This window comes from Amblyomma maculatum, chromosome 3 (assembly GCF_055883805.1).
Source record: "Amblyomma maculatum isolate TAMU_Amacu chromosome 3, ASM5588380v1, whole genome shotgun sequence".
NCBI lineage: Eukaryota > Metazoa > Arthropoda > Arachnida > Ixodida > Ixodidae > Amblyomma > Amblyomma maculatum.
The window spans coordinates 70,165,268-70,177,811 of record NC_139346.1 but is presented as its reverse complement, the minus strand read 5'-3'; the positions used below and the strand labels follow the sequence as shown (position 1 = coordinate 70,177,811).

General features: G+C 45.2%; 1 protein-coding gene across 1 annotated transcript in view; it reads left to right on the top strand.

Annotated features, from left to right (window-relative positions):
* LOC146194946 (uncharacterized) overlaps positions 1–12,544 on the top strand; it is a 31,425-nt gene that overhangs the window by 5,544 nt on the left and 13,337 nt on the right. Inside the window, exons 2-3 of the mRNA XM_084596159.1 lie at positions 5,559–5,716; positions 7,338–7,411. Of these exons, the coding sequence (XP_084452285.1) occupies positions 5,559–5,716; positions 7,338–7,411 (232 nt within the window). The remainder of the gene's footprint in view (positions 1–5,558; positions 5,717–7,337; positions 7,412–12,544) is intronic.

Sequence of the window (12,544 nt, the reverse complement as noted above, 5' to 3'; positions counted from 1 at the left end):
TCTCCTTAGACAGCTTACCGGTATCCTCTCTAACTATCCTACCGCCTACTTCTACGCGCACTCAGTAATGATATCTCTGAAATTATTGTTCCTTGCCTCTAGGGTAATGTCGCCATCCTCAGTTAGAGCTGAATACCTATTCTGTAGCGAGATCCTGAACTCTTCTGCCCTCCCCCTCACCGCTAATTCGTTGATGGGTTTCTTTCTTACTAATCTGTAGCGTTCCTTCTTCAGATTCAGGCTAATTCGGGACCTCACCATCCTGTCGTCACTGCATCGCACTTTCCCGATTACCTCTACATCCTGCACAGTGGCGGGGTTGAACACATTATGAAGTCGATTTCATTTTTAGCCTCTCCGTTAGGACTTTTCCATGTCCATTTCCTGTTCTTCCGTTTGCTGAAGAAGGTATTCATGATTCTTAACTTATTACGCTTTGCAAACTCAACTAGTAACTCCCTCCTGCTATTCCTAGAACCAATTCCATAGTCACCTACTGCCTCGTCTCCTGCCTGCTTTTTCTCTACCTTGGCATTGAAGCCGCCCATTAGCACAGTATACTGCGTCTTTACTTTTCGCATTGCCTATTTTACATCTTCGTAGATGCTTTCAACTGCCTGGTCATCATAAGTACATGTAGGTGGATAGGCCTGTGCAACCTTCAGTTTATACCGCTTATTAAGCCTAATTACAATGCCAGCAACCTTCTCATTAATACTATAGAATTCATCTATATTACCCGCTATATACCTATCAACAAGGAAACCTACTCCTAGTTGTCGCCTCTCTGGTAAACCTCGATAACACAGTACATGCCCATCCTTCAGTACAGTATATGCCTCATTCGGCCTCCTAACCTCACTAAGCCCTAAGACATCCCATTTCATGCCCTCTAGTTCCTCTAACAGCACTGATAAACTAGCTTCACTATCTAGGGTTCTAGCATTAAACGTTGCCAGGGTCAGTTTCCAATGGCGGCCTGTCCAGGCTTTCTTAGCACCCCCTGCTGCGTCACAGGTCTGACCGCCACCGTCGTCAGTTGCTCCGCAGCCGCTGGTGACTGAGGGCCGGGGTTTTATAGAGCTTATCATAGGAGGTTGTGGCCAATTACTGCACCAGGGTGGCCAATTCCTGTTCTGGTGAGGAAATGCGTTGCCGGAGGTGTTCACCGGCATCAGGTCGCACCTCAAACCTGTTTATGCAATTCCATCGACACTCAGATTTTTTTTTTCATCCGGTGGAGAATTGCACGGCACCGGGATTTGAACCCCGGTCCTCTTGCATCGAGGCGGATGTTCTACCGCTACGCCACCGCTGCACCATTAAATTGAAATGGTATCTGGTTATAATTAGCTCCGACTGATGATTGCCAACTGTTACGGCTTTACCTTGGATGTCACATGTTTTTGTTTTGGTATTGCTTATTAGAAACCTATTTTCTTTACTTTTTGTTTGTAGTTATCATTATTAACATAGTAATGTCTCTTTAAACTGATTTAATCACGCGTGACCCGTAATCAGGTCCTTTTTTGACCTGTGAAAACGAAATGCACAATTTTTTTCTGCACGGCTACTCATATTTCTTTATTCTCTGCATCGTGTGCATTTCAAAGTGAAGAATCATGGACTGATCAATTAACCAAATAACTGAAGTTTACACTTCTTTTTCGTCCCCCTTACATTTGTACATTACAAGGAATTGGCCACACGCAGTTCATCAGGCACAAACTGCAATATGACGCGCAATCTAATAGACCTTATCCTTTTTTTTAGTGTCTGCTTGTGCAACAGCTTTCGAATAACGCAGTGGCAATAACCGACTCCACTGCATAAGCAGAGGGCTCTTTTTGCGGGTTTTCTTAATTAGGCGGTGTCTTTATTGGCCCTTTGCCTAGGCGCTGTTATGTATTGTTCGAGTTGATTCCCAGTTATCACAGGGTTTCTTAGTAAGTATCTGCGTCGCATTGAGGCCCGCCCTGTCATGACTCTAGCAACGTTTTTTTATTTTTTATATGTTTCAATCACTAGTCACAGTTCACACTTCGCTCCTGCGTAAACGTTTCTTGAAGGTAAAATACAATTATACTGCGATTTCTGTTATTTTAACTAAATTGACCTTGAGGTGCCAAGCATTATTGATATTATATATTTTAATCGATAATACCTTGCCATAAACGCGATAGTCTGTTACCTATCGTGATGCCTTTTGAGTGAGCGCTGGCTGGCACTATTTACTCGCTGTAAATTTTAGAGTTCAAGCTATTAAAAATAAAGCTATAATAATATTTGGGATTTGAGGACACCTCAGAAAAATATTTTTTAATTATTTTAGAAACATATTTTAAGGAAGAAAAAAACATCGATTACGCATTGCTCTTCTACATGGGATATATTTTTCTTTAACAGCGAAATGTATATAACTCTGGTATAATTGCATCATTGTAAAGTTGCAGCAGATCTCCAGGCAGAGAACACACCCGCAACAGCGGAACACATCCCAGGTAGATCCAATTCTTAATCGTGTCGAGAGCGATGGGAGACCATTATGTGCAGCCATGACCCACAAGAGCAGCGAAGACTGGTGAACAGGGCTGAAGCTAACCTGAAGGCAAATGGACTGCCAAACGTTAATGTCCACCCTACCACGTTTCTAAAATAACCTATTGGCATTAAGAGTTTTGTCCATTCATTCAACCAGGGTGAGAATCTGCACATGATTGTACGCCGATATGTTCTGACAAACACGCATTTTATCAGTATCCCCAAATAATTCAATGCTCCCCACTTCATTGCGCATCAGACCAAGGCGCATGCTCGCTTACGCTTATTGAGTAGCTAGGTGTCTAGATTCCTAAACTCAGACAAACATCGTTCACAGGCCACAGAAGAACGTGGCGTGCCTGACAGGCGACGTAACTCAAAGGCTGTATGAAGCAGTTTGTTTGCCACACACGTTAAATTGTTTCCAAAAGTGAACCCCAGACAAGTCATAGCAGAAATTGGACTAATCACTCTACAGTGAAATACAAGCAAATCGCCGACAAATAAACTTGGGACTGTGTCGAAACATAAAAACTCTCACCACGCCGTTCAAAACCTGGACATGTATTATCGCGATCAGAGAGCGAAACTAAAACTCGCTGTCAGGAATGAGTCTCGTTTCAAACGAAATAATTATGTAAGGCAAGTTTTGAACTCTTTATATGGTTATTCTGAATGAAAAAAAAAATAGATTTTCTCTTTATTTGCAGCTTTTTCATTCGAATGATTACATCCCTAATCTCAATATATCGCTTGTTCTCACGCAATGTCAAATATATTTGTTGCACTATTATGCTTTTTCCTGGAAAGTGCAAGGCAAAATCTCAGTCGCGGAAATTCAAATAAAAAAGGGGGAAAAGAATAGAGGGTGGGGGGAAGGGTCGGCATTGATTAGCACAGGGCGTGGATTAGCCAGACCTGGTAACATAAAGAGTATCATTGCCTTTAAAAGTGGACGGAAATATAAAACTGATTGACTAGAGCAAATGCACTTATGTCCTGAACTATGCATTTATATTCATGCACTAAAAAGTATTTACAAAAAAAAAAACACTTTATTTCTATATGTATTGTTACCCAGAGTGTTTAAGCAGAGGAGGATAGTGAAAACAAAAAAATTCACGACGAATCCTGGGCCTGATATATTAACCGAAGTAATCGTGTTGCTCATGGTAATTTGATCGACTGTGCAGCAGCCAAAGACGTGTATATGTTTTTTCATAGTATTTTTACTTTTCTCCGATAAAGTGGAAATAATCATGCTACTAAATGGCCCGGTTTTCTCCTTCTCCGCAGCAACCGCGTGCTGATGCAGGTGAAGCGTAACGCTGTTGTCGCGGTTGTCTTAGTTGTCGAAGTTGCCTGGAAGTTTGTACTACCCAGCTCTTTATAGTATACCCATTTATATGATGTGATTGCGTACCGCTAATGAAAGAAAAATGTGGATAGGTGACCGGTGGAGTAGTGCAGGCGCGAGAGAAAGGGTAGCCTCATAATCAGAGCAAATTAAAGAAGCTGAAGCTAAAATCCTTCAAAGATGCTGAAAAACAATGAAGGTAGATTGTAGCACAAAATTCCTTCCTCGGCCTTAAATCTACCAGGAGCATAAAACAAAACTATAGTTGAATTGTTCACTATTCACGACATCATATGCAACTCAAAATTCCTACTTTATATATACCATATTGCAGCGAACTATTCAAACGTTTTCGTTCGTTTTCGACAGCCGCCAGCATGCGGCCTTATCAGTGTAGTTGTAGCGCTGGATATATTCTGCAAGCTTTGTTTCTTCAGACGATGCCATATCATATTCATTCTCGCAACATGCTCCGAGATGCATCTATAAGATCACAGCCAATCCTGTGTGTTTCTGCACTGTTCAATTTCTGGATATTCACTCGTTTGCAGATTTATCTAGATCTTTCTTCGCCACCTTTATATTGAGCGTTGAGGGGTGCGACTGGGATTTTGTAGTTCGACAACCGAAGAGCGCGATTGCTACTTTAGATGTCACCGTGTTGATTTAGTCTCTTGCGGCACATCTCAGCCCAATAAAGAGCTTACTCCACTGCAACACCTGTCTATTCGTTCATTTGCCGCTACCGGGCTTGTCACCACTACGTGACAATATCACGTAGGCGAGGCGTTTCTTGTTACAAAGCGAAAAACCTACAAAACTAAAAAAACATCTTGTAATAAGGTAGCCGTAATAATGATGCTGAGCCATATTTAAAAATTTTGTTGTTCTACCGGTCAGTTTTATTACTATTGGCTAACAAGTAGAAGTTCACAACTCTGATAACGTATCTAACCGTTATGTGTTTAAAGCAAGGGGGCTGGCAGTGAGGATTACAGTTGAGTAGACCTAAATTGACGGGGCACGGACACTGCCTCACATTAAATTTTTCCCGAAACGTAGGATATTTCTCGTTTACCCAAAGGTACTCCAGAATCACTACATGGGGAGAGATCTTTCTGCAGCTACTGCAATGATGTGTGTTCTTTCCAATGGCTGCAGGCTTCGTACACAAACAAAACTACCGGCAGCACTATGCGGCGCACACTAGAATTCGACGAGCATTAAAATTCCCGCCCTTCGCGAAATGCACAAATATATTCGGTGTCATGCTAATTACATACGCGGATGGTTTAAGGAGGCTCATAATGATTTGAAATTATTCCTTCCACGGAGCCAGCTACAGGTACTTTGTCCGCGTGAACGTTCTAATCTTACCAGAAGAGCCGATTTCTTTCTTGGTATACAGTCAATCGTTATCGACAATCCTCAGTATCTCGTCTTCGCATTTCATGCCCTGCCATTGCAATGTTTTTGCTGGCTGTTTAACACCATTGGCCCAGGGAGATACTTCGTACTTTTGTCGCATCCAATCTGTGTTCACTTTCGTTTCTCGGCGTTGCAGATTCTGGTTTGCCTCGCCTACGTCGAAACTTGCTTGGTCATTCATTGTCAGAAAAGGGGGAAATAATATTATGCTAAAAGTACAATTTTTTTACAGTTTTTTCCTTCCAAAGAGCCGTGGTACCTAGTGTACGAGAACTTCTACTACGACCCTATCTTCAATGATAATGGGACCTGCGTAAGGATGACAGGCAAGAGCAGAGAGGACGGGAATACTATGTTCGCAACAGCGGAGTTTTGGCCAAGTCCATCTATGTGAGTAAAATGTTGGATGAGCTACAGTGAAGGTAGCCGAAATTTTGAAAATTTTGTTTTGGAGTGAAGTACGCCTTCTGTGTATTAGCAGTTGCTAAACAATGCGCCCGCAACACTCGACAGTGTTAGCAATGAAAAATGACTTTTATATCTGCCTAGTCTGAGTCTGCTCCTACCGGCTCACCATTAGTCTGCTCCTACCGGCTCACTTGACTGCTTGCTTCTAAAAGCTGCATTTGTCTTCTCCTGGAAAGCACTCTCATTAAATCAATATTTACTATGTCGCATGCTCGTTACGAACCTTTTCCTCATGCCCAGTTTCACTCTGAGTGCAACCACGATATAAACTTGTTTTTGCTTGATGCAAACGTCTCTCTGCATATCCTGTTATGCTACGCCCACTGTTCATGCCACATCTATTTATTCGGAAACACCTTCGTTAGCCTCCAGACTTCTGCCTGACTTTTCAGTACTCATTGGTCACAATCAAGACGGAGACTGGCCGATGAGTTGGTATTGCAACTTCTGTTAAAGAATATTTATAATTGACACGAGCCGTATGTACTCCTCGCCACCAATCACCGCACTACTCATTACGCGGACAATTATACGTAGCAGAAACGTTAGCTAGAAGGCCGATGCTTCCCCTAATTACATGTTCTTTGCAATCTGTATTTTAAAAATTCTGTCTACATATATTTTCATTTTCGCGGATAAGAAAATAGGTTAAGACGTCCTTGAAGACATTTGTTTGGATAAACAACTCTTAAATCTCCTGCGTATATTAGTTATGAACAACTGGAGGAACTCTATTAATAAACCGCTCCTATGCACATACACACTCGCGATACGCTGTCGTACATTCTAATGCCGTTTTTCTCAACGCAACACACGTCAGGCGCCTAGTTGCATTAAATACGAACGTTAAAAGAAATTTTGACATTACCTTACTTTGAATAGTAAACTTTGAGCTTAATGTTGTGTAGAGAGCTTGCCCGTGTTTTCGCAATATTCACAATGTCTCTTTTAAGGTGTCTTAATATTGATAAAGTTATCGGTGGAAATACCGCGCTACACTGTTTATTACACGAATAAGAAGATAGTCATGTCTTGTGCAGCAAATAATGTTTATTTAGAAATACCTTTGCCTTGGCGTCCAGTTGCCTACTCCAACTGGTGATCCACAGCGGCCTAGGCAACGTTACCGACGTAACCTCAATCAAGCCGTTGGTAATGTCACTTCATTGAGACTAAAAAAGGGAACGGTGTCGCGCTTGCAGCCGAACTTGAAAGTAAACTTTACTAACAGTAGGCGTTCAGCTGAGGGCTTCTTCGACAAGGTGGCGTTATGCGGCATCGGTCACCAGTCTCCGTTTTATTTTAGGAAAGTGTGTGCGGCATCTTGCGATTGGGCGAATACGAAACAGTCTATTATTAATAGCGATTTTTCCGGTTTTGTTTGTGGTTCAAGAATATTGTGCTGCATTACAAGGTAAGCTATCTCCAAGGATACTATTGAACTCCGATGTTCTTGTGTTTCTTAACGCGCCATGATACTATCTTCAGTTATGCAGATCAGGAGTAATTTCCGCGCTCTATTTAAGTTTATTGAACATTTTAGGGAACTGGACGTGGCGCTGACATCATCCCCAGGCTACGACGTGGATAATGTCATTGTCATCACCAATCCGAAAGGTAAGAATTTTTTTAACAGCATTGAAATCAACTGCTCTCCCAATTTCTTTTTATTTCAACAGCCTTTAGGTGTGAAGCAATAATTAGTTGACGTATAAAGCCGACGTGACAAGTCAGTAGTGGTTATGCTCGTGCAGCGGTAGGTGCCACTGCAGAAGCATAAGCAGGTGGTTCGAGCTCTATACCTTTCGCCACACTGTTGTTATTCTCATGCCCTGCTTTGGTGGATATCATCTCTTCTGCCGGAAAAGGCGGAAGTAAACATACTGAATGGTGAATATGGGGAGGGTGTTCCTAAAAAAACTGAAATGGGGAGGCGGTGCGCAACAGTGAACCTCTGTTTTTAAGCGCATGACGCCACAGTGTTTATGGCTCCCATTACCTTACTTGCGTAAATTTTATTTTGCGACTCGCATCTCTTCTAACCTCTTGTTATCTTAGACATCAGTCGCAAGATAACAAACAACTTGAAAATAAGACTAACATAGACTACATTCCCGCTTAGAAAAGCTATACAATCGTGCCTGAGTGGTTTAGGGGTCGCATGCCGTCTCGTAATGCGAGGGCCCGCAAGAGCTGGATTCTCCTCCGCTTCCCATCTAAAATTAGGAGCCCGAGGTGGCAGCATTTACCACGTCGGCCATCCCGCTTGCCCACAAAATGTCGAACAATCTTTCCAGCAAACCGTTCTCGGCATCTCAGCTTCCAGCTATCATCAGCCAGACCCATGCGAGTGATTTTTCGCTCAGAATGCCGATAACAACGACACTGCGTTTACGAGTGCTCGGTTCTGGGCATCAGTTATCACTTTGATGCCGAATGCGAAACGTTTGATTTGAAAACAATGAGGCTTAAAGAATGAATCAACTTTCTCTGAGACGCTTAAAGTCTAGTAGGACAGATAAGTAATCAAGAAATTCCAGCCTAATGCCAGCGTGTAAAACATGCCACCGATATATATACAATTGCTGTTTGCCCCTCCATAACTATTTCTGTACGCATAATGTCACTTAGTGAAGGTGACTGTCTAACATCGCTTGCTCATTTATTCTTCATACTGCAGCCTCTGTTTGGGCTATATTCTCTATATTCTCTGAGCTATATTCTCTTTCAACTCTGCTTCCTTCAGACAGGACAGTTCACGTTTTTACTATGTCTTCGTTTACGGTACTCCGTGCCACGCTGTCGCGCCCCTCCCAAATGGATTGGAGTTCTGGGTTTCAGCATACTATACGGAAGGCGGTACGAATGCAATTGTCCGCCGAATGTAAACGTCGGGTATTTAGAGACTGCCATAGTCACCATAGCAGATAACCATAGCCATCCTAACGCAAGCGGTTGGTACATAATTTGTTGTGAAGTGTGTGGGACTGCCGATACGATGGCCACAGAGTACAGTGCAGAGCTTGCTGACAGAAGTTAAGCGGGTTTGACGTATTTTATGGTTCCTTTTTTAATGGCGGAGCATGCATAAAACGTTTTGAGCCACTGAACTTTCTTCGCGCATGCCGGCGATAGCGGTAAACAGCCGCGACGTTGTATCTTCCAGCGCCCGTGACAGCGCTGCCGCGAGAATCGAGTGTACGCTTCGGAGAGCATGATGAAGATGACTTGCCGCTATGGAGGATGCTGGCCGCACTGGATTGATTCAAGCGCCCCCGCGTAGAGGCCAAAAACGAAAAATGCGAATGCCGCAATAACCATCACAAAGCCAACGCGACTGCACCTCCCTTCCTCGCCCAAGGGCAAGGGACCCTATCCCCCTTATCCACTATACCCTAGCACCAACGCACATGAGAGACAGGCATGCCACCACTCGGCCCTGCAATCGCTCCGCATCCCTTTGTGGTTGACTGTATATTTATGACGGATGCTGTACATATTTTCAGATTTGTCTTAGTATCCGCGTATATCACCGAATGCATGAATTTTCTTCTGCGTCCTCCCATACATTCTCCACGCAGCCCAGGGAAATTATTGGCAAGGTTTTATTGTAACGTAACGTTACACAGAAGGCGCTCTGGCACTCTGGCACCGAAGAACACCAACAGCCAGTCAGGTCAGCACAAAAGCGGAGCACCGTTTTTCTTCGTCGTCTTTTCCGAATCGCCCGTTCAAATCTTCGTCGTCTATGAATGGCATGTGTCATTGCCTCCCTTCTTGGCAGCATCGCCTCGATGCTGCAAATGCTGCTTGATGCGATGAGCTGACAGATATATTCTAGGTTGGTATGGGATTCCACAGCACAAAACGGGGCGCCATCAGTCTCAAAATGAGTCAGCGGGGCGATCGTGGTAGGGTTTCATCCGGACGACGTGTACAACATCAGTGAACTTGCGTCGTCTGCGGCTTGAGGGAACTTGGGTCGCGGATTCAACTTCATAACGTCGCTGAGGCGGCGGAGGACACGGTATGGGCCGACGTACCGACGCAGCAATTTTTCAGAGAGCCCACGATGACGAACGGGCGTCCAATTCCAGACATAGTCTCCAGGCTCGTTGGCAGCGAAGCGCCGTCCCTTGTTATAACGGTCAGCGTCTAGTTGCTGTTGTAGGTATAGGCGCTGTCTTGCCAGCTGCCGCGCTTCTTCCGCACGCTGAGTAAAACTAGCAATGTCCAGGTCAAGCTCATGTTCGTCGTCGGTGTATACGGGCAGCATCCAGTGGAGTAGTCACTCGACGGCCGAAGACAAGCTCGAAGGGTGTCAGCCGCGTCGTCTCCTGAAGTGCCGTATTATATGCGAACGTTGCGTATGGGAGGATTTGATCCCAGGTCTTATGCTCTATACACGTGTACATAGACAGCATGTCAGTCAGAGTTCTGTTTAGCCGTTCCACCAAGCCATTAGTTATTCCATGGCCCGTCTATGGCTAGTATGTGTAAGGTTCAGTACAGCCTTAGTCAAGCGGGCCGTAAAAGCTGCCCCGCGGTCGGTAATGATAACAGCCGGAGCGCCATGACGCAACACGATGTCGTGGACAAAAAACTCTGCTACTTCGGTGGCAGTTCCATTTGTGAGCGACGCGGTCTCAGCATATCGGGTCAAGTAGCCTGTCGCGACAACAATCCAACGCTTTCCATTTGTTGACTTCGGGAAAGGACCAAGAAGATCCATCCCCACTTGTTGGAAAGGAGTTTACGGTGGAGCGATCGGCTGAAAAAAACCAGCTGGTTTCACGGGTGGAGTCTTTCGGCGTTGACAGTCACGGCAGGTTTTAACGTGAGATCGTATTGAAGGTAATACTTTCGGGCAATAGTATTTCTCCCGAATTCTTGCAAGCGTACGACTAACTCCCAAGTGGCCGGCGGACGGTTCGTCGTGACAAGCGCTCAGGCCGTAGGTGCGTAGGTACTACGAGTAGAAATGTCTCTCTTGATCTTTCAAAATTGCGCTTGTAGAGAACTCCAATTCGTAAAGCATATGACTGCAAGCCACGACGAAAAACAAGCGGTACTCTACCATCGCGTCCTTCCAGATAATCGATGAGCGGCGCCAGCTCCGGGTCCTTGCGTTGAAGGTCAGCCATATGGGATTGGGTAATGGCCCCAATAAAGAGAAAATCGTCGGCGTTTTCCACTGCAGTGGAGTGCAATGGCGCGCATGACAAGCAATCCGCATCTTGTTGTTTATGTCCCGACTTATAGACAGCAGTAACGTCATACTCTTGAAGATGGAGGCTCCAAATAGCTAAGCGTCCAGACGGGTCTTTAAGGCTTGCCAGCCAGCACAAGGAATGATGGTCGCTGACAATACGGAAGGGTCGTCCATACAAATATGGTCGAAACTTGCTGATGGCCCAGATTACCGCAAGGCACTCTTTCTCCGTTGTCGAATAGGTCGCCTCCGATCGTGAGATTGTTCGGCTCGCGTAGGCGATAACCCGTTCTACTCCGCCTTGCCACTGAATGAGTACTGCGCCGAGGCCAACGTTGCTGGCATCAGTATGTACATTGGTCGCGGCGTCTTCATCGAAATGGGCGAGTAATGGGGGTTTGTGTAGGCGGCTTCTAAGCTCCTGGAAGGCTTGTTCTTGATAGCCTCTCCACAGGAAGGGTATGTCTTCTCTGGTTAGTGCTGTCAGTGGTTCAGCTATCTTAGAAAAATCTTGGACGAAGCGTCGGTGGTATGAACACAGACCTAGACATCGTCGAAGTGCCTTTTTGTCGGTGGGGCGTGGAAAATTTGACACTGCGGTAGTCTTCTCGGGATCAGGGAGAACGCCCTGTGCACTGACAACATGGCCGAGGAAGCGTAGTTCCTTGAAAGCAAAGTGGCATTTCTCAGGCTTGATCGTTAGTTGCGCGCCTTTGAGTGCTTGAAGCACGATGCGCAACCTGTCCAAGTGTTGCTCGAAAGTAGGCGAGAAAATAACAACATCATCTAAGTACACCAAGCACGACTGCCACTTCAGACCTGATAAAACCGTGTCCATCATACGTTGGAACGTGGCCGGTGCAGAGCAAAGACCAAACGGAAGCACCTTAAACTCGTATAGGCCGTCGGGCGTCACAAATGTAGTCTTCTCTCTGTCTCTCTGACCCACCTCGATTTGCCGGTATCCGCTTTTGAGGTGTAATGAGGATCAGTACCGGGCATCGTGTAGTCGGTCGAGGGCATAATCAATCCTGGGCAGCGGATAGACGTCCTTTTTGGTCACGTTATTTAACTTTCTGTAATCGACACAGAATCTCAAGGTGCCATCTTTCTTTTTGACAAGGACCACTGGCGACGCCCATGGGCTTGTCGAAGGCTGGATCACGTCGTCCGCAAGCCTTTCATCCACTTGCGTTTTAATGGCGTCACGTTCCTTAGGCAAAACCCGGTACGGGCGCTGGCATACCGGTAACGTCGTCTCATCGGTGACGATGCGGTGCTTGGCGACAGGAGTACGACCGACCTTAGAGCCTGTGGAGAAGCAATCTGCGAAATCGCTCAGAAGAGCCGAGAGAATATTCCTTTGATCGGGCCTCAAGTCGGGGCTAATTTTAACGGTTTGAAGAGCCTGACAAGGCGCGGCCTCTTCTTTAGGGTTCGCTCCGGCTGCGCATAAATGAGGTAAGGCAGTAACATCGTGAAGGACGGCAACAGCAGTGTCTTTGGCGAGATGCCGCATCTCCTTAGCAAAATTTGTC